At 40.4% G+C, this 22,714-nt stretch overlaps 1 protein-coding gene across 2 annotated transcripts; it reads right to left on the reverse strand.

Moving 5' to 3' along the window:
* Positions 1-1,556: 1,556 nt before the first annotated feature.
* Positions 1,557-21,419, reverse strand: LOC309334451 (cytochrome P450 2C8-like). Of its 2 annotated transcripts, XM_081848702.1 has the most exons (10): positions 21,071-21,419; positions 20,266-20,487; positions 15,576-15,738; positions 14,050-14,199; positions 12,316-12,476; positions 6,222-6,398; positions 5,566-5,707; positions 4,940-5,127; positions 4,251-4,392; positions 1,557-2,010 (listed from the first exon to the last, which is right to left on the reverse strand). In XM_081848702.1, exons 2-10 carry the CDS (start codon positions 20,440-20,442, stop codon positions 1,823-1,825), a joined length of 1,488 nt encoding a protein of 495 aa, XP_081704828.1. In that variant the 5' UTR covers positions 20,443-20,487; positions 21,071-21,419; the 3' UTR covers positions 1,557-1,822. The 2 variants fall into 2 exon arrangements, with proteins under 2 accessions (XP_081704828.1, XP_081704827.1); XM_081848701.1 differs by lacking the exon at positions 21,071-21,419 and having other exon boundaries at positions 20,266-20,647.
* Positions 21,420-22,714: the final 1,295 nt, after the last annotated feature.

Genomic DNA, 22,714 nt, shown 5'->3' on the forward strand with positions numbered 1-22,714 from the left:
AATTACTGAAGAAAGCATATAACATTTTGTTATCTGGAGAGACTTTAGTTAAGATGGTAAAATTGACACAAATAAAATGGGTTCAGGATGTTGGGCATAATATACAGATGGAGGAATGGGAAAATTATGGAAAACAAATTTAAAGTTTACAGACTGTATATTATTAAGAGAAAATTATTTGAAAATGATATATAGATGGTATATCACACCAGAAAAAATATATGCAAAAATATATAAAACAAGATCTAAGATATGTTGGAGATGTAAAGAGAAAGATGGTCCTTTCTTTCATGTATGGTGGGAATGCAAGAAGGTTAAAGAATATTGGGAAACGATATATAATGAATTGAAAAAAATGTTGAAAAAACCCTATGTTAAAAAACCAGAATCTTTCCTGCTCGGAATTTTAGATCATGATATAAGAGAGGGAAATTGGAGATTGTTTATGTATGCAACAACAGCAGCAAGAATTTTATTAGCACAAGTATGGAAAACAGAGAAAATGCCAAGAATGGCAAGCCAAACTTGTGGACTTTGCAGTACTGGCTAAGCTGACAGAGAGGATACATGAGAGAGACAACATCGATTTCAAAAAGGAGTGGGAACCATTTATAAACTGTATAAAAAGACAGTATAAAGATTAGGACCCATTGGCAGGTTTTGACTAAACTTTCACAACTATATAAGAGGTAAAATCAGCAGGGTATAGAATTTGTTTAATAAATCAATACAGAAATACGGGGAAAGCCAAAGAGAGGGGAGGGGAGAAATATGGATATATAAATCGTTCAGTTAAGATTTGTGGAAAATTTGTTTTTATAATTTGAAAATTCAATAAGAATTGTTTTTTAAAAAAAGAAAATGAAAATGAAATCCACTCTCATCCCTATTAGTATTTAGGGCTGGGCAATATATTCATATAGCGTCCAAAACCAGTTTGAAGTCCATATTGTGCTGTCAGTTTCATAATTTTTGACCTGGCAATATATGGTGAATCACGGTGTGTGTGTGCACGTATGCGTGCCATGCAAAATCACAATGTGGGGAAAACCATGAAGTTAGCCAATGCCTCTACATAGCTCCATCCTTATTTCAGACATTGTGATATATCGGTATATTGCAATATTTAGCTGGTGATATTTCGTAATGTTGAAAACCAGATATTGCCCAGCCCTATTTGTAGTTAAACTAAAATCAAGAAGCCATGTATACTTGAGAGAATAGAGATCCCCTCAATTTAATCAGTAGAAGAGAGTGAATGTTTATAACAGTATACAGTGGTACCTCAGGTTACAAACGCTTTGGGTTACAAACACTTCAGGTTACAAACTCCACTAACCCGGAAGTTTTACTTTGGGTTAAGAACTTTGCCCCAGGATGAGAACGGAAATTGTGCAGTGGCGGCACAGAAGCAGTAGGAGGCCCCATTAGCAAAAGTGCTCCTCACGTTAAAAACGGTTTCGGGTTTAGAGCGGACCCCCGGAATGAATTAAATTTGTAACCCGAAGTACTACTGTATGAGGAAAGCTTTTTAAAACACACACACACTGCAATAGTTGATGATCTTTTGTCACATGTTATTAAGTGCCAATGAGCCCATGAACAGTTGACTGGACATTAGGGATTGAAAGGTCTAAGGCTCTTCTCATTTGCCATGCTAAGAAAACTTTTAATACCTGATATCTAGGGCTATTACCCTTATGTGGAACTGTGAGGTGTTGAATGAGTGAAGGAAGGCACCTCGCAGTACTCCTGTTCTACCTACTACAAATATTCTGGAAGCCACTGACCACATTCTTTCTGCTTATCTTTTGTCACAAGGTCACATTGAACGTCTGATGGCTTTCATCAGAGGACAGACATTTTTAGCATTTAACCCCATAAACAAAGAGGCTAAATCAATATCTTTTGATGCTCCAACCAGCTGGAAGGTGAAGTTCTGGAGCAGAGTACTGAAGAACAGGAAGAGCTCCATTCGTGCCAAGGCTTCCCCAATGCATGCCCGCTTCCCTGGCAAAGAAAAAGAAGGCAGAGCTAACCAAAGATCTACACAGTGCGCAGGAAACCTAGGACTCAGCTCCATTAGTCAATAAAACAACGTTTTGAATGCATTCTAAACCTGCAATGCCAGATGACGACAGAGAGCAAAAAAAAAATTATACGAAAAAAATAATTTGTTATAACGATTTAATTTCTGACTTATTTATAGCTTTATTTTTCCTGTGTGCAGATCCACTCCTAGTGAATTCACGCAATGTTGGTTTGGGGACTGGAAATAGTGTTAGGTATCATTCATCAAGAAACAAGAAAAGTGGGAAGATAACTTTAAGGACAGTTTCTATGCGTTCTGGTCAAACATGCCATGCAGCTTCTATACTGAGGCTTCCGTACTGAGTTTTGGTTTTTGAATGTTTCAGAACTTGAACGGTCTTCCGGAATGGATTAAATTCGAAAACCAAGGTACCACTGTACTACTATTATTACCACTACTACTACTACATCTGAAGGCAGCCCTGTTTAGGGAAGCTTTTAATGTTTGATGTATTACAGTATTTTAATATTTTTTTGGAAGCCGCCCAGAGTGGCTGGGGAAGCCCAGCAAGATGGGCGGGGTATAAATAATAAAATTATTATTATTATTATTATTATTATTATTATTATTATTACTACTACTACTAATAATAATAATAATATAATGATTGGCCTGACGTATGGATGGGCGAGACATGAGATTCAGTTCACATTTAAAGCTCAGTCTATCAAATGCACCCTTTCTGAAACCATATGAGAATGGAAACACAACCAATCTTCAAAATTTTCACTTGTACAAATTTTCTGATGCAGTTCTCCAACGACAGAATGGGAGGAATTCAACTTCATGTTTTCCAAATATTCCAGTTTATTGACCCTTTTCTAGCCTCTGACCCAGATGTACTTTAATTTTTTCCAAACACTATCATATGTTTTTGTGCCATCCCCTACTCACAGAAAATACCAGGGAGGGAAATAGACTGGCACATCCAACCAGGGAATGACTTTTACTCTCATTTTACTTCAAATCACAGTGCCTTTGTGAGAAGAAGCCTATTAGAAGCTGGACAGAGGGCACTGCCTCCGTGTAAAAAGTGGTAAATGCCATCAGCTTACAACAGGGTGCCATGTAATCCTTCAGGGAAATTGCAAAACATGGGGTAAAGGACCCCTGACAGTTAAGTCCAGTCATGGACAACTCTGAGGTTGCAGTACTCATCTTACTTTGCAGGCCGAGGGAGCCGGCATTTGCCTACATACAGTTTTTTCGGATCATGTGGCCAGCATGACAAAGCTGCTTCTGGTGAAACCAGATATGATGGCCTGGGATTCGGATTCTGATGCTGATCCTTAGGAATCCCAGACTGCACAGGATCCCCCGCCTCCATAACCAGCTGATCTGGGGCTGGGGCATGAGCCTGAAGGGTCCTCACCTGTGCTGGATCCTCAGGTGCAGGCACCAGCTGACTCTGCTCTGGCCCCTGATGTGATGGAGGACCCATTGCCTCCAATCTCAGCCCCGCCAAAGGAAGCTGAGGTTGCCTCTGGGTCCGGTAACCCTCCAGCCTCTCATGAGCTACAGAGGCTCAGGGCAGAGAGGCGGAGGGAACTAAGTTCCTGCAGGAGGAGTGCTCGCCTCCATGCCAGGAAAGGCGAGTCACCTGAGGATTGGGGCCACCCTATGCCTTGGGGCAGATAAAAGCCAGCCAGCCCCAGTCCCAAGTTGTGGGAGCAACATTGTTGGTTGCTAGTTCCTGCCTGAACCCTGTCCTGCTTTCCTGCCAGAGCTCCTGACCCGCCCTGACTCCCTGCTTGCAAGCCTGTTCCTGACTTCACTCAACTCCCTGCCCTGTACCCAGCTTTAGTTTTGATGGACTGCCTCCATATTTCACCTTCGACCTCAGACTGGACTCGGACCTCGCCTCTCAGTTGACCCACAGGACCAGCACACCAGAGCAATGCACAGAAACGCCATTTACCTTCCTGCCACAGCGGTACCTATCTACTTGAACTGGTGTGCTTTCAAACTGTTAGGTTGGCAGGAGCTGGGACCGAGCAATGGGAGCTCAGCCCGTCGCAGGGATTCAAACCTTCTGATCGGCAAGAGGCTCAGTGGTTTAGAACACAGCGCAGCCATATCTCTTTCCGTACACTGTCTCTTGAAAGAAAATGGAAATGGCATTGTTTGCACATAAGTTACCACAGGCTCATATAGTTACCTGCTGAAAAGGCTATTAAGGCATCTTTCTTCTTGAACTGGCCTTTCTCATCCAAAAAATGTCCTGGGTTGAACTGTTCGGGAGTCTCCCACTGGAGAGGGTCACGGTGCACAGTTATTAACATTGGAGCAACAGCAGTGCCCTTCAGGGATAAAAGATGGCAGATTTACATTATTGGTCTCAATTCATGACTATCTAGGAAATAGCCATAAAATGAGGAAGCTAACTTAGAAGAATGGGCTTCCAATAGGGATGAGCTGATTTCCTCTGGTCTGCTCCTGTATTACTCCATAGGTACACACTGCCTTACATTCAACTAAATGTATGTACCCATTTATGTACCCATTTTAAATCTAAAACACCTTTTTGTGTGCTTTCTTGTGTGCTTCTGTGTGCATTTTCCCACTAAAACATTGATTTTAGTACACATTTTCCCCATAAAAGATACATTTTGTATGCATAGGTCTGTGAAAGACTAATTCCGTTGGTTCATTTTAAAATGTGAAATTCTCCTCTAACACTAGTTCCTTCAGGTCATTTGCTTAGGCCAACAAAATCACTACTGATCTCCACTACTGATCTCATCCCTGCCTCCATGAGGGCAGTCCAGGGCCATTTATACAATCAGTTCCTAGAACTGCTCCATTTCTTCTCCACAATTATCATGACAAAATGCTGGGCCATCATACCTTAGGGAAGGTGAACCCCCTGAATTTGGTATCACAAGACGTTGTACGGGGAATGGTCTCATTACTTAATAGTGGGTATCGTAGAATCTCATGGATAACTGCATTGGTGAAAGGCATCCTCACACGATCTTCCATGCTAGGGGCACGGGTAGCACTCATCACCTCATCAATTTCCTGTTGGACTTTTGCTGTAATGAAAAAGACTCAAGAGATGTATTTCCTGGATTTAGATTCTGCTTCTCATCTGACAGAGTGAAAAACTTGGGCACTCTCTGACATCATGAAAACTCATGCAAACACAAATTCTCATCTTGAGTGATTTCCACTCATTCCTTTGTACCTTACCACCTGTTGATCTCCATTTGGAAAATGTGCTTCCAGAATTCTGAGGCCCCATCTTTTCTGGCAATGTTCCTACCCTTGGCATAAGTGCCATTTGAAGACATCAGGGAGCCCTCAAAACTCTTTTTATTTTTTAACTATGAGGGGAGGTTCAGGGGAGGTCCAGGCTGATGCAGAATGCTAATGGAAACCTCCTAGTCCTTGGGATGTCTTTTCATGTGTGATTACTAGTGGAGCCCATCATAGTCCCATCCACTTTAAACTTCTCTGGGGTATCTGAATACCTTGAATATGTGGCAACTTAGCCATCACCATGAGGCCAGAGATCAAGGCAAAGCTTGTGGTTCCTGTCCCAGCCAAAAAAAGTCCAAGCACTGTCATGACAAGGTTTTCAGTTCTGAAGGTGTCACTCGCAGACTTTTGTTCCTATGAGGCAGAGGGAAAGGGGGGGGGGGAGAGAGAGAAAATTTCACTATAAAGAAAGATGGCAAAATGGAGACAGCTTAGCCTGTTCGAATGAGCATCATGGGTGAAATCCTGCACTCACCCCAAGAGGTGTTTAATCCAATCACATCTATTTAAAATAGAATTACTTTAGAAATATAAAGAAAAGAAAGAGTAACTGGTTATGTATTTTTGTTTGGGCAAAGTAGCTGTCTACGTTACTCATATAGGCTGTAAAGTGAGTGAACCAATTTTATTTTTATCATAAGCATCTGCATTGCTTTGTACAACATTAAGCATAGACTTTAACACTGGGCACAGGATACCTCAGCCTAATGAATAATGATAATAATTAAAAATGTCTTGCAAGGAGTGGCCAGGAGAAGTTGCTAGGGGAGGAGGCAAAGATAGAGGGGCACTCTGGTTGGCCTGGTATCCCTTCCCCACATCGACTAGGACATAACTGGGCACCCAAATAATTTTTTGACCCACGTACCTTCTCAGACTTGATAAGAAAGCAGTCAATAAAGTCACAGATGTTCTGAGGATCCAGCGTCTGCCTGTGTAGCTTCACATTCTCACGGACGAAATCACACAACTCATCAGTATCAGAAAAAATCTTTTGGTGCCTTCCAGGAAAGCAGTCCAATAGTTTGGGGACAGCAGAGTACAGCTGAAATGAAGATGACACATACAGCCTTAAATATTGTGAATCCAGCTTTTTATACTATGCCACAAAAATTCTGGCTGAAAAGTGATAAAGCAGTTGTTGTTTTTAATCACTTATTTTGGAAATCCAGCAGAAACTGTTGAGCTTCTGGTTCATTTTACCTCATTCCTAAGGGCTAGGGGTGATGGGGCTTCCCTTGAAAATGACTCAGAAATGTCAACTGGTCCAAAATCCAGATTACTGGTTCGGGTTCTGTTTAAGTTTCACATAACCTCTGTTATAAAGCAGCTGCACATGTGGCCAGTTTGGCTCTGGGCCTAGTTCAAGGTGTTAATATTAGTTTTTAAAGCCCTAAATGGCTCAGGCTCCAACTACCTGAAAGACAGCTTCCTTTCCTGCAGACTTCCTCAGGTGCTAAGAGTGGCAAAGGGGACCCTATTAGTTGTTGCACTGCCCTCAGAGGCTCATGGTCCAGAAAAAGGTATTGTCTGTGGCAACCCTTCAGTTGTGGAATTCCTCTACACAGAGGTGTGCCTGGCATCTTCATTATACAGGTTTTGAAGAATGCTGAAGACATGCCTTTTCACTCTGGCTTTTGACTCCTGAGGTGTATAGAAGTTGTTTTCAACCATTAACTGATGATCTAGGCGTGGCTCCCCACGCTTGGCAACTCCTCCCACCAGGATACCTCTATAGATGTACAAATGTGCCTCAGTCTGTTCCAACACTCATTCTCACTTTCAACTGGAATTTCCCATTCTCCTGCAATTGGTGCATTTTGCACAAGTCTTTCTTCTATTTTGTCATCCGCTAATGTGGAAATGTCTGCCATTTTTAATGCATACCATATTGCACAATAGACAGACCTATCCCAGTAATCAACAATTATTTAAAATTGAAAAATGAAACAAATAAGGCTCCTGTTGGGACAGAAATTTATGTGGTTCCCTTTACTGATTGTGAAGTTTTATGAGGGCAGTAAATTTCTGGGGAGCAGTTTGTGATTCATAGCAACAATTCTCCCTTCCCCCACACCCTCATGGCTCTTTCTTCAGTAGCTTGGGTACCATTTTCTTACATTAGGAAGAACCTGTATGCTGCATTGTTCTGGGGTGTTGTGGGGATGGAAACTGTGGGGTGACATCCATACAAAAAGTGTAGCCCCTGCTGGAGACTGCCATTTTTTGTGGTGGCAGCCATTTCTCTCTTGCAATGTTCCACAGTTATATTGTATCCAGAGGGAAATGGTAGTCAGGCAACTAAAGGGGGTGGGGAAGCAATGGCAAAGTAAAAGGGGGGGCAGGAAAGGAAAGGGAGATCTGCTGCTATTAGTAAACAGCCCAGGTAAGTCTTCCAACTTTTCTGCTGCCTGTCTTGCTCAAGGGTCCAGTTTCTCCCCTGAAATCACTGGAACTTTGGGGGACCACTAGGGGTGCATCAGAAGATGGCTGACAATAACATCTCTCCGACCCACACGAGGTAAATTGGAGGCTGTGATGGGAGTAAATAGCCTCCTTACCACCCCAGGATTGTGGTGGGGGACTTCCCTTGCCTGCTGTGCCCTATACCACCCCCGAATTTGTGGGGATGGGGGCACTAGGCACAATGCTCTCCTGTGGGATTTCGGCACTCCTGGACGCCGTCTCTGATCCACGCCACTAGCAAAAATGACATGGAGGCAAAAATGACATGGACAAGAATTGATCAAATTTGGATAACTAGAGGGCTGGTTCCAAAGACTAGAAAGGCGGAAATATGCCCTAAAACCTGCTCCGACCACAATGCTGTAAAGGTGGAATTGAAACAAACACCAATTGGTTCCTTCAGATGGAGGATGAATGACACACTGTTTAGGAATGGAGAAGTGACTAAGAAGGCCCCAAAAAATCTGAGAGACTATTTTGAGATAAATATGAATACTACTGTAGAAAAAAGAGTAATTTGGGATGCAAGCAAAGCGGTTATGAGAGGATTTTTGATACAACAGAATACGATTCAAAAGAGAGTCCCAAATGAGAAAAAGGATAAGATTTTGGAGAAAATAAAGGAAGGAGAGAAGAAACTGAGAGAGAAACCAAAGTCGCAGGAGTTTCTGAAAGAGATAAAGTTGCATCAAGTACAATATATGAAAATGATGAACCAGGAAATAGAATGGAAAATTAAACAGATGAGACAAAAGACATTGAAATCGGCAAATAAATGTGGAAAACTGCTGGCTTGGCAAATGAAAAAAAGACAGAAACTCAACACTATCACAAATTTGGAAGTAGAAGGAAAAAATATACAGGATCCAGTGGAGATTAGAAAGTGCTTTCAGAGGTATTTTAAACAACTATATACACAGGAAACCCAGAAACAAATGGACATTGATCGTTTTTAAAAAATAAATGGATTACAAAAAATCTCTCAAGAAAATAAACTAATGTTGAATTACAAAATAATGGAGCAAGAGAATAGAAGGGACCATTCAGAATATGCAATTGGATAAATCTCCAGGACCCGACGGTTTGACTTCAAGATACTATAGATCATTGAAAGAATTGATAATACAGCCATTAAAGGAAGTGTGTAATGAAATATTGGAAGGGAAAAGGGCACCAGAGTCGTGGAAGGAATCTTATATTACACTTATACCGAAAACAGAGTCTGAGAAGACACAGCTTAAGAACTACCGCCCCATATCTTTGCTTAATGTGGATTATAAAATTTTTGCAGATATTTTGGCCAAAAGATTAAAAAAGGTACTAGTAGAAGAAATTCATAAAGATCAAGCGGGCTTTCTTCTGGGCAGACATTTGTCTGACAACACAAGGAACATAATTAACATTTTAGAAAAGTTACAAGTGAATATCAACACTAAAGCAGTTTTGATATTTGTAGACGCAAAGAAAGCCTTTGACAATATTTCTTGGAGTTTTATGAAGAAAAACATACAGGGGATGGGGGTCGGTCAAGGGTTCGAAAATGGTATAGGTGCAATTTATTCAGAACAAAAGGCTAAATTAATTGTGAACAAGGTAGTGATGGAAGAATTTAAGATAGAGAAAGGAACACGCCAAGGTTGCCCAATCTCTCCAATGCTTTTTATATCGGTCCTGGAGGTGCTTTTAAATATGATTAGAAGGGACCAAACAGTTAAAGGTATACAAGTTGGAGCCAAACAGTACAAACTGAAAGCATTTGCTGATGATTTGGTATTGACATTACAAGAGCCACAAACCAGTACTAAAAGAGTATTGGAACTAATTCAAGAATTTGGCCAGGTAGCGGGTTTTAAGTTGAATAAGTTGAAAACTAAGGTTTTAGAGAAAAATCTAACAGTGACTGAGAGAGAGAGGTTTCAGAAGGAGACAGGATTAACACTGGTTAAGAAAGTGAAATACCTACGGTTAATATGACTGCTAAGAATGTGAACCTATTTAAGGATAATTATGAAAAATGTTGGATGGAAGTGAAAAAGGATCTAGAAATATGGTCAAACCTGAAGCTATCATTGCTAGGCCGAATTGCTGCGATAAAGATGAATGTTGTTTTTGTTTCAAACATTGCAAATTTTGGATAAAATGGAGTGTTTCAAGAAGTGGCAGAGAGATATGTCTAGATTTGTCTGGCAGGGCAAGAAGCCTCAAATAAAATTTAAGATATTAACTGATGCTAAAGAAAGAGGTGGATTTGCCCTGCCGGACTTAAAACTTTATTATGAATCAGCCACATTTTGTAGGCTGAGAGAATGGATGCTTCTTGAGAACACTGATGTGATGGATTTCGAAGGTTTTAACAATGTTTTTGGGTGGCATGCATATTTGTGGTATGACAAGGTCAAAGCACATAAAGCGTTTAAAAACCATATTGTCAGAAAAGCACTGTTTAATGTTTGGATAAGATACAAGGACTTGCTTGAAAATAAAACCCCAAGGTGGCTGTCACCAATGGAAGCGAAGGCTCAGAAAAAGCTCAATATGGAGGCCAATTGGCCGAAATATTGGGAAATTTTGGAACAAGACGGAGACAGACTAAAATTGCAGAGTTTTGAAAAATTAAAAAATAGAGTGCAAGATTAGCTTCACTATTACCAGATAATGGTGGCATATAATTTGGACAAAAAAAATGGCTTCCAGGTGGAAAAATCAAAATTGGAAATAGAACTGTTAGATTCTAAAATTAAGAATTTGTCAAGAATATACAACTTGCTGTTGAAATGGAATACTCAGGATGAAATGGTGAAATCTGTTATGATTAAATGGGCACAAGACGTTGGACATAATATCATGATGGCTGACTGGGAACACTTATGGACCACAGGTATGAAATTCATGGCGTGTAATGCCTTAAGAGAGAATATAATGAAATTGATATAGAGGTGGTACATGACACCAGTCAAGCTTGCAAAAATCTATCATCTGCCCGATAATAAATGTTGGAAATGTAAAGAGACCGAAGGTACATTCTTTCCCCTTTGGTGGACGTGCCCAAGGATTAAGACCTTCTGGGAGATGATCTATAATGAAATGAAAAAGGTATTTAAATATACCTTTCTGAATAAACCAGAGGCCTTTCTCCTGGGCATGGTCGGCCAATTGGTGCCAAAGAAGGACAGAACTTTCTTTATGTATGCTACAACAGCAGCAAGAATACTTATTGCAAAGTATTGGAAGACACAAGATTTACCCACCCGGGAAGAATGGCAGATGAAGGTGATGGACTATATGGAATTGGCGGAAATGACTGGCAGAATCCGAGACCAGGGAGAAGAGTCGGTGGAGGAAGATTGGAGGAAATTTAAAGACTATTTACAGAAACATTGTAAAATTAATATCTGTTAGAAGGATGTTGGAATAATACTATATGATTTTAGCAGGAATGATTTAAAGGATTTGGGAATATCTGACTGTTAATTGGTGAAAGGAGGAAAAGTAAAGTTACATTATATTAAGATAATTTACAGGACAAAAATTTTAAAAGAGGGAAAGGATTTGCTGAAATGGATAATTAACCTAGAATACAAAAAAGGGAGGTGTGAGGAGGTCAAGGAAATAAGCTAATGAAAGATTAGTAATGAGGAGATCTGATGTATTTTTTTTCTGCGTTTTTGTTTTTGTTTAATGGGTCTCATTTCTCTGTTTGTTTGTTTTTTAATATATTGTGATGTGTTGTTTTGTTTTTGTTTAATGTGGTATTTTTACTTTTTCTTTCTGTAATTTTTTAAAAACTTTAATAAATATTATTTTTTAAAAAAATTCTGAGAGGAGAAATAGAGAAATAGAGCTATTTTTATATTGTGGGTGAAACTCCTCAGTGGGACTTAAGAATGACAGTTCTGTAATTAATGATGGAAAGAGCGCTGTTATCTATGAAGTCGATGATATATGGAAACCATCTCGATTTGAGTATTGGAAGAACGGAAAAATTCATACAGGATTATTATTGGTGTTTATTGGCTTAAGGAGACTATCAGAAGAGATCAGAAAGAAAAAAGAGAAATTATATGAACAAGATGTGATGTGGAAACAGCAAGATAAGACTGGATAGAATTATGAACTTTGTTTGGACTGATTTGGACATTAACGCAGTGGCAAGAAGATCCCCCTTTGGATCTTGAAATATGGGTTCCCTCAACAAAATTCAAAATTCGGCTTTGTAATTCGGAATCTATGTGATGTGATTTGATTTGATTTGATTTGATTGGTCGGTTAATAATTTTTTATTTTTTTTTAAAGAAATCACTGGAACTTTGTGATTGTGTCAATTTCCATCTCTATCCTGTCGAAGACATTTTCAGAACATTATTTTCATCTGATAGTTAGGCAGGCACACATTTGTGAACCCTTTGTGCCATCATTCATACTCCAACAAGCTAGGTTTTGTTTTTCCTTTTCATGGTAGAAAGGAAAATGTTTGCAACACAGAAGGAACAACCTACCAGTCCCAAGAAAGAGTGAAAGAAGCAAACTTGGTTCTCTATAATGCGCTGGTGCTTTAGGAAGGTCTTGTCTGTGTAGTCAAAGCGAGTCCCAAAGATGACTGATGAGATCACATTGGAAACAGCGGATGTGATTCTAGTTGTTGGATCAAAGCCCTGTCCTGTAGGAGGAACCAAAGACAGTCAGCAAGGCCTGATGAAAGTGGACCCCACCATCTTCAGACTCCAATACAAAATTAACTCTAAAAACTGTTTAAACAGCTTGCACCTGGTAGATTGCATTTCCATCAATCCCAATAACCAAATGTTAAAGAAATTAAAAGTAGTAGTAAAATGCTGTAATCAAGAGGGCTGTGCACAGCTCTACCCCTGACACCGACCTGATGTGAGGCCTGAATCTGGGTCCACAAATTGGTTCCAACACAATATTCAGGGCAACCTGGGCAACACTCAAATTGTATCCAGTCCTAAGTCAATTCAGGGGGCTGTGCTAATTTTTATTTTTAAACTCTAATTAAACACATTTTTTGGGAGGTGAGAGGCAGAAAAAAGAGGCACTGGGTATCTTCCCTCTCCCCACCCCACCCCCCCGGACACCTACCCCATCCATAGTCCAAATAATGAATCCCGCCCCCTCATTTCTCTGTCATAACATTCCACTTAATTAACTCATTTGATGCCAATTCTGCTAGTATTGCCTGCAGCAGAGTTTCAGTTGGCTTACAAGGCCATGTTGACACTAAATAAAAATAAAAATAAATGCAAGGAATGGAAATGTGTTGATGATTACATGGTACAAAGATGCTCCATCCAGAATCTATTGATGAGCATAGACTGAGCTCACAAAGACAAGAATTATGATGCTGAAGATGGAATTTTGAATAAGTTAGTAAGTATAAACACATTAGTATTACAGTGGTACCTCAGGTTACATATGCTTCAGGTTACAGACGCTTCAGGTTACAGACTTCGCTAACCCAGAAATAGTGCTTCAGGTTAAGAACTTTGCTTCAGGATGAGAAGAGAAATTCTGCTCTGGTGGTGCAGCGGCAGCAGGAGGCCCCATTAGCTAAAGTGGTGCTTCAGGTTAAGAACAGTTTCAGGTTAAGTACGGACCTCCAGAACAAATTAAGTACAGTACTTAACCCGAGGTACCACTGTATTTGTAAATAGAATCAAAGAAGCCATGCATGGGGGGAGGGGAGTCACAAGTTTATGGGGAAAGGGAAAGGTGTAACAATAGTTGATTAAATGTGGATATACAACTGTTAAAGGCGAAGAATACATGACGAGTTTTATTTATAGTATTTGAATATTCAAAGTTATGTGTCTTACCAATATCATTTGAATATGTAACGTATATAATTAATTAATTAAATAAATATAAACCCAACAATTTTCACTGAAACAATTTGCACACAGTATAATCTTCAGTGTGCACACCTAAGAAGTATAGGTAGACTGTCATAGGCATTACTGGATTAGTGGAAAATATTAAGGTGGAAGTTCAACACATGAGTTGGGGTTCACATGAGCATGCAGAGAGTTGAAAGGACAAATGGGAAAAGCTTGCCTCCCTGCTGCCACTGAGCCCGACAGCCACATATTCTAACTATGTCAAAAGCTTACATACTATAAGTGCCCATTCCAATATACCGGTGCAATCAAATAAATGCCCTCTCCTTGCCTTGGGATAGTGCTTTCTAGGTTTTATTTTTTAATGAGCTAGGTGACCTTTTGTGGCTGCCAGTGCCTCCACCAGGCAAACAGCTTCCTCCTGCACCCTCTCAGACATTGATCTCTTCCCCATTCCAAAGTCTCTCAGTGTCATAACTGTGAATCTGCGCAGCTCTCTCCATTGCATGTCACTAGAGTTGTCTATCCCTGGAAAAAAAGAGAGGAAGGTCATTCTGTCAGTTCTTGACCCAACAGGAACCAGCAGGATGTTTCTACATGAAAAGGTGGTTCTGGTGCTTTCCACCTTAAAATTATACCCCCATTTGTAGTTACAGTTCAGCAACCAGTTGTTCCCATTCTCTCAATTATCCTGATAAGGTAGGCCACAACAGCCAAGTCCCGTGTTGTGTAAGGGATTTTTGCTCTTTGGTAGAGTAAGTACGTCCAGTTTGGCATACTAATGGATGGCAGGAGACAGGACACACTGCCTTGCCTGACTCCAGGCCACCCTGTTGGGGTGGGAAAGTGAAATCATGTCACCCATGTTCAGAATGGCATGCTTTGGCCCAGGAGAGACGTAGCAACATATACACTTGCTATTTTCAGTTTGCAGACTCAATAAATGGATGATGTTTTGAGTGGCAAGTTTATATTTATGAGTGTTTATGGGTGAGACAGTTTCCCTTGGGGGGCAGGAAAGCAGCTTCTTTGGGGGGAATTGATTTTCAAAAATGGTTCTTTGGAGAAGCGGGCCACAGCAAACAATAATGCCTTGCTTGATAGTGTTTGTCTTTCTTTCCTAGACATGATGCTTATTATCATAGTCATACAAATAGCAGCTACAGAGAAGTCTGAGCAAAACTGGGACCATGGAGGTTAGACTCTCTCTACATGCCACCATGGGACGCGGGTGGTGCTGTGGGTTAAAGCCTCAGCGCCTAGGGCTTGCCGATCGAAACGTCGGCGGTTCAAATCCCCGCGGCGGGGTGCACTCCCGCTGCTCGGTCCCAGCGCCTGCCAACCTAGCAGTTCGAAAGCACCCCCGGGTGCAAGTAGATAAATAGGGACCCCTTACTTGCGGGAAGGTAAACGGCGTTTCCGTGTGCTGCGCTGGCTCGCCAGATGCAGCTTTGTCACGCTGGCCATGTGACCCGGAAGTGTCTCCGGACAGCGCTGGCCCCCGGCCTCTTGAGTGAGATGGGCGCACCTACCCCAGAGTCTGTCAAGACTGGCCCGTACGGGCAGGGGTACCTTTACCTTTACATGCCACCATGGTAACAAAAATCACCTCTCTGAGGCTTCTAATTGCCTCTTAAAAGCTCTCATTGGTGCACATGGGGAACAAATTGCCCTGAAATGCATATACAGCTTTAGAAAGACACTTTTTGATGGCAAGTAGAGAGAGTCAAGCTTCTCCTTCCCATTGTCTATGGCCCCAAGATTACTCAGACTTCTTTGTGCTGGCTATTTATGAACAAAATGTTAATGGTACTCACACAACTAGTTTGGCCCTAAATTGGGGACTGCATTACAAATCAAAGTAGAGCTGAGCTATACATAAAAAATAAGAGGAAATACCCTACCATGGCCTTTGGTCATTCGATTACTGATGGGGCTGCTCATACGCCCACCAAACTCTTCAGCATGATCCATCAGAGCATCTTTTACCGCATCAAATCCACAAAGCACGACCATAGGTTTGGGTCCCATCCAGACAGTGAACATAGGGCCATATTTCTCAACCAGCTGAAGACACAAAGACAGTGTTATTTAATTAGGCAGTGAAACTTCCACTGGAGTAATTATCTTAAGGAACGGTTGCAATATCTCTTAGGGTACCTGCAGCTTGTTTTGTGCGGGGTTTTGCAGGCATATGCTGCAACATGTCATTGATGCAGTAACAGTGCATTAGTGGCAGAATTCAGCTTTATTAGTTGTTCTGCAATACATCTCAGTATTATTAAATTATTGCCATCTGGAAGGATACATTTATTTATTTCATAAAATTTACATCTACGCATTGTATATACTGGAGTGCAACAAAAGACACATACACCTGAACATTTGGGCTATTACTAGCTACAGGATTTGAACAGGAAGCTATGGGACGTGCACTGACTGGAACAAAACAGTGTGTACACCTCAGGACTTTTGCAAGTGCAAACAGTATTCAAAATGGGATTGTGTATAACTACTCCAATGTCACAATGAGTACAGTACAAATAATCATGAATGCGCAATAAAAAGGACATCTGAATAGCTCCTGATTCAACCACTGATGGAGGTTAGCAACGAAATTATGGAGGGGAAAAGGGCGCCGGAATCGTGGAAGGAAGCTTTCATCACATTGATACCAAAATCGGAAACTGAAAAGACACAACTCAAGAACTATCGTCCCATCTCCCTTTTAAATGTGGATTACAAAATATTTGCAGACGTTTTGGCAAGTAGACTTAAAAGAGTTTTAAATGAAGTAATTCATAAAGACCAGGCAGGCTTTCTCCCAGATAGACACATGTTTGCTAACACAAGTAACATTATTGATATTTTGGAACTCTTGCAAACAGATATAAACACAAAAGCAGTGTTAATCTTTATAGATGCGGAGAAGGCCTTTGATAATATCTCTTGGAAATTTATGAAGGGAAATTTAAAAGAAATGGGAGTGGGACAGGGTTTTGAGAATGGAATTGATGCAATATACTCAGAACAAAAGGCCAAATTGATAGTTAACAATGTGGTTACAGAAGAGTTCAAAATTGAAAAAGGAACACGACAAGGCTGCCCGATTTCCCCTCTGTTATTCATTTCGGTTCTGGAGGTGCTCTTGAATATGATCAGAGGGGACCGGTTGGTGGAAGGGATTCAGGTCGGAGCGAAACAATATAAACTTAAAGCCTTTGCAGATGACCTAGTTTTGACTTTGCAGGAGCCAGAATCTAGTACAAAAAGAGTATTGCAACTGATACAAGACTTTGGTCGGGTGGCGGGATTTAAACTAAATAAACAGAAAACTAAGGTGTTGGGAAAAAATTTGACAGATACAGAGTCAGAACGGTTTCAGAGAGAAACAGAACTAACTGTGGTTAAAAAAGTAAAGTACCTAGGGGTAAATATAACAGCAAAAAATCTGAGTCTATTTAAGGATAACTATGAAAAATGTTGGTCTGAAATTAAGAGAGACTTGGACAGTTGGACAAAATTGAAGCTTTCTTTGTTAGGCCGAATTGCTGCTATTAAGATGAATGTATTGCCAAAAATGTTGTTTTTGTTTCAAACATTACAGATTGTGGACAAGACGGAGTGCTTCCGGAAGTGGCAGAGAGATATCTTTAAATTTGTCTGGCAGGGCAAAAAGCCCAGAATTAAGTTTAAGATATTAACTGATGTGAAAGAAAGAGGGGGCTTTGCCCTGCCAGACTTAAAGCTATACTATGAAGCCGCAGCTTTCTGCTGGCTAAAAGACTGGCTACTTCTCGAGGACACTGATGTGCTGGATCTGGAAGGTTTTAACAATGCTTTTGGCTGGCATGCATATTTATGGTATGACAAGGTTAAGATCAATAAGGCCTTTAAGAACCATATTGTCAGGAAAGCAGTATTTAATGTCTGGACAAAATACAAAGACTTATTGGAAAATAAAACTCCAAGGTGGCTCTCACCTCTGGAAGCTAAGGCCCGAAAAAGACCCAATATGGAGGCCAAATGGCCAAAATATTGGGAAATACTAGAAAAAGATGGAGACAATTGGAAATTGCAGAGTTTGGAGAAAATGAAGGATAAAGTGCGAGACTGGTTACATTATGCTCAGATTAAAGAAGTCTTTAAAAATGACAAAAAATTAGGGTTCCAGGTGGAGAAATCGAAGTTGGAAACAGAATTGTTAGAACCAAAGACTAAGGTACTTTCAAGAATGTATAACTTGCTGTTAAAATGGAATACACAAGATGAAATGGTTAAATCAGCTATGATAAAGTGGGCACAGGACATTGGGTATAATATCATGTTTGAGGACTGGGAAAGGTTGTGGACCACTGGGTTGAACTTCACTGCATGTAATGCTTTGAAGGAAAATGTAATGAAGATGATATATAGATGGTACATGACCCCAGTTAAACTTGCCAAGATATACCATTTGTCTGATAATAAATGTTGAAAATGTAAAGAAAGTGAAGGAACATTCTTTCACCTCTGGTGGACCTGCCCTAGGGTGAAGGCCTTCTGGGAAATGATATATAATGAGCTGAAAAAGGTATTTAAGTATACCTTCACCAAGAAACCAGAGGCCTTCCTTCTGGGCATTGTTGGCCAGAAGGTGTTAAAGAAGGACCGAACATTTTTCATGTATGCAACAACGGCAGCAAGGATACTCATCGCTAAGAATTGGAAAACTCAAGAACTACCCACACTGGAAGAGTGGCAGATGCAACTGATGGACTATATGGAACTAGCCGAGATGACTGGCAGAATCCGAGACCTGGGAGAGGAGAGGGTCGAAGAAGACTGGAAGAAATTCAAGATTTATTTAAAAAAACACTGTAATTTGGTTGAATGTTAAGAAAGGATGCTAGATCATAAATAATTGTGCACCACTAAATTAGAAGGAATTTAAGATGATTAGTAAATTTGAGGAAAAATTATAAACCTATTGGAGAATTTATAGATTATATTTAAATGAATTTGACACAAGAGTGTAAACAAGATGATAAATTGCTGGCAAGAATTGACAATGATGCAAATGGGAGCGGGAGGCGTGAGGGAGTCCAAAGATGTTAAGAAAAGATGTTATGATATATGTTATACTGTTCTTTATTTTTTGCATTTATGTTTAAAAACTCAAATAAAATATATTTTTTAAAAAAATGAATGGCTCCTGGGAGAATGGGCTGCTGGAACGCTGTTCTTCCTGAATGAGGAGGAACCACATTTTGAACTGCCTCCATAAAAGAAAGAGAGTCTTGTGAAATCTTATATTCAGCCCCACCAACTTCATCAGGTGTTTGATTCACTTTAACAGGTATGACACTGCAATAGGTATCACATCATACATTTCAGTATGATCAACCACTGTTTCATATCTCTAAAGCATAACCATATAATTATGTCCAGGCCAATCAATGAATACAGAGCCATGCTTCTTGACATGCTGCCGGGTTCTGCTTCAGCTTGTTGTTTATCACATTTGGGGACAACTGCCCTAAGTGATCTTCTAAAAATTATTTAGGTTACAGTGCAATACTGTTATGGAAGTATATTGGAATTTACTCCCATGTGACCTACCAACCACAATCAGGGTTTTAAAGTATGCACAGAGTCTCCATGAGTAGTGGAGAGCTTTTCACATATTATAGGTATCATGCAGTGGAAGGGACAGGGCTTGGCAATGTGCCTACACTACCTTTGACTGGATGTGTTTACACATATACCCAAATGCAGCTAGCTTGCAACTTAATGGTTTCAGAATTCCATCTTGGAAACCACCCTGTGGTCCTCAGATGATGAGCAGTACAGAAATTTAATAAATAAATAAAAAAGTAAAAATCTAATGTATATTGCTGCTGCTGTGCTTTTTCTAAATGAATATTGCTATTTATTGTGAGTCCTTCAGTTAGGGTGCCTCCAGACTGTCATTATTTTGCAAGAAGGATTCAAGCACATGCCATAATTTTGGGTCTGTGCAGTTAACATAATCCTAGTGCAATAAATCCACTTTAAAAAAGAGGACTTTTTGCTGTTTTGAAAGCGATGGGGAAATACATTGAAAAGCATGGGATGAATAAATGACTATAAGCAACCTGCAAGCTAACCAGGATGAATGAAGAATGAATGAATGCTCATTATCATAGAACCACCCTGAAAGCAAATCAGAACAATTGTTCAATAAAGATATCACTTCTTTTTAAGTTTTGTGCAAGCAAATCAGAATGAATGATGAATGCTGAATAAACCAATGGTCTGGAGGGATCTTACGTTGATTCAGGGAAGCTCCAAAAAGGATGCAAAATAGACACATGCCAACAGTAAAAAAACCAAAAACCTAGTAAAATCAAGTAATAAAAAATGCAAATAAAAATAAGGAAAGAGAAGGGAAGCAGAAATCTGTGCCTTTATTATAAGGAAGAATGGAAAAGTATATAAGCAAAAGAGGGCACAATTAACCTTCTGTCCTTCCTCTACACATTGCTTCATTCCAGACAATGATTGTTTATGCTGTGCCACAGGGACAAAGGAACAGAGGGAACAGAGGGAAACCGCAACAAGAAATGGATTTACCTTTGAATAGTTTTTGCTCAGAGGCAGGACATCTTTCTGCAGCAGGTTCCCCAGGAAGAACCAGGGAGTGGGGCCTGGAGGTAGCTGGCTTTTCTTCTTGTACATTTTTAAGGAATAGAAAATGAAGATGAAGAAAACCCAGAGAAGGAGCAGAGCTCCTGTTACAGCCACTTCCATCTTCCTCTGAGGCTCTTCTTTTGGTCAAATATATCCAGGAAACTACTTAAGAAAGACAAGGTGAAAACACAACTGCTTATTAGAACCCCAGCCAAACCCCAACTCCAACCTTCTCCAAATAATCTTAGTTCCTTTATTTCCAGTATGTGTTCCATTAGGAAAGGTGGGTTAATCATCCACATAAGCTCTAGACCTGGACTGAAAATAGGTTAATTTCTATGCTCTTCAACATCAAGGTTGCATACAGACTTACATGTAACAGACATGAAAGCTTATTTCCTTTAACACAACCATTAAACACAGTCGTACCTTGGAAGTCAAATGGAATCCGTTCCTGAAGTCCGTTCAACTTCCAAAATGTTTGAAAACCAAAATGTGGCTTCTAATTGGCTGCAGGCAGCTCCTGCAGCCAATCGGAAGCCACAGAAGCTGCAGAAGCCCTGTCAGACGTTCAACTTCCAAAAATAGTTCACAAACTAGAACGCTCTCTTCCAGGTTTACGGCATTCAGGAGCCAAAATGTTCGAGATCTAAGCTATTCAAAAACCAAGGTCTGACTGTAATATATACTTTTAAACCATAATATCCACATTAAAACACAACCACCCGCCCAGCACCAACAACCTCACCCTTTTATCCATCCATGGGCATCCTAATACCAGTAAGGATGATAGGCCAGACCCCTCTGTGAGTAGATTCCTAGTCAGATCTGAGCTGGCATCTCCCGATTTGAACCAGCATCTACAAGGAATTGCTCTACTTCACAGCAAATAAATTCTGGAAATGCCACCAAGTTTTGACTGAAATCAAGTGAGCCACCCACCCACCCTGAAAGGAAATATATAACTCTCCACTGCCTTATCTACCTTTGTCAAATGTAGTGCAGCAAATCATACGAAGACTGAGTAAATTGGGAGAGCTTTCATGGCCAATGAACAAGCCGACCTGAAAGTCACATTGAGCTTGCCAGGCTGGATGAACAGGAAGTGTATTACAACACAGATAGTGAAGCAATCACCCTTGTGAAAAGAAGCATTAATTTAGACTGCATGGTACAAATAACCGATGTGCAGTCGATATATTTTTGTATCAATTAAAAATTAATTGATACATTTTTGTATCAATTAAAAATTAGGGCTAAGCTTTCTTTGTGGAAAAACTCCTGAGTAATCTTATTGTGCCTTAAAATATTTATGTTATCTCAACAAAACATGTAACTAAACTTAGCAAAACACTATGGTCCAACACACAGCCCAAGGGTCACATGTAGCCCTCAAGGTCCTTTTTGGTGGCCTTTGGCAACATTTGATGTCTCCGCCCCCAGTGTTCAAATTCCTTCTCAATGCCAGCTAAGCAAGGCGCTGGGCTTCAGGAAGGAGGCATGAAGGCCGGCTCTGACAGGGTCCCAGAGTCCTCCTGTCTCCATCACAAAGCCTAGTTAGTGCTTTTCCAGCTTTGAGAAGGAAGTGAGGGGGCTCTAGAATGCTGCCAGAGCCTCACGCCTTCTCCTTCCCAAAGCCTAGCACCACGCTTAGGCAGCATGAAGTTTGGTGGGGGGTTGTCAAATTTTGGGCTCACTCGCTCCTGCTGTGAAGCATGGCAATGAATGACCCATAAGTACTCTTGCAGCCCATTTGCAATCAAAGGTTGGACCTACCCATCCATGAACAACAGATGGGTAGGGGAAGGACTTTTCTCTGGCTGTAAAATTTAAATGAAATTGAAATTTAATCCAAGCCAGAGGAGGCAGGAGAAAGTTCAACTTTCCTCTCCTTCAAGGAGTCTTCCCCTCAAATGTATTCAGATTCAGCTGCAGAAAACTTTTTATTGGCTTCTATAGCAATAAGTAACAGGTAGAAATGTGCTCTGTCAGTTCTTCCATGCAAATATTTTCCTGCATTATTTCGACGAATGGAGGTGGGGGAGACAAGAAGCATATTTTGAGCAAGAAGCCCAAAAGGCAACTTCCTTCTCTCCACATTCTTCTGCTGCTACCCCACCCCTGACCCCAAGCAAGTAAACATGCTGACCTGGGCATCTTCTATATAATTATCTCTCACATTCTTGGTAGCTAAGCACAAGTCCCTGTGGCAACCCAGTTGTGTAAGAATAATCAGCCAAGAGAATAAACATATTTCTTTTGAGGGTGGGCAATAGCATTAAAGTAAATTTTAGAGGCAGGAAGTAAAGACAGAAAGTAAGGCATTTTACTTGAAAAAATATGAATTGCAACAGTTGTGTGGCATGACAACATGACCCAGAGACAAAAGCAG

This window comes from Podarcis erhardii (assembly GCF_964252035.2).
Source record: "Podarcis erhardii genome assembly, chromosome: 2".
Taxonomy (NCBI): Eukaryota; Metazoa; Chordata; class Lepidosauria; order Squamata; family Lacertidae; genus Podarcis; species Podarcis erhardii.

Excerpts from the sequence above, each read along its gene's own strand:
- LOC309334451 (XM_081848702.1), bottom strand. The coding sequence starts at position 20,442 with ATGGAAGTGGCTGTAACAGGAGCTCTGCTCCTTCTCTGGGTTTTCTTC. Across the intron at positions 15,739-20,265 it reads TGAGCAAAAACTATTCAAAG|CTGGTTGAGAAATATGGCCC; the intron begins GTAAATCCATTT and ends TTGTGTCTTCAG. Across the intron at positions 12,477-14,049 it reads GGCACTGGCAGCCACAAAAG|GACAGGGCTTTGATCCAACA; the intron begins GTCACCTAGCTC and ends TTCCTCCTACAG.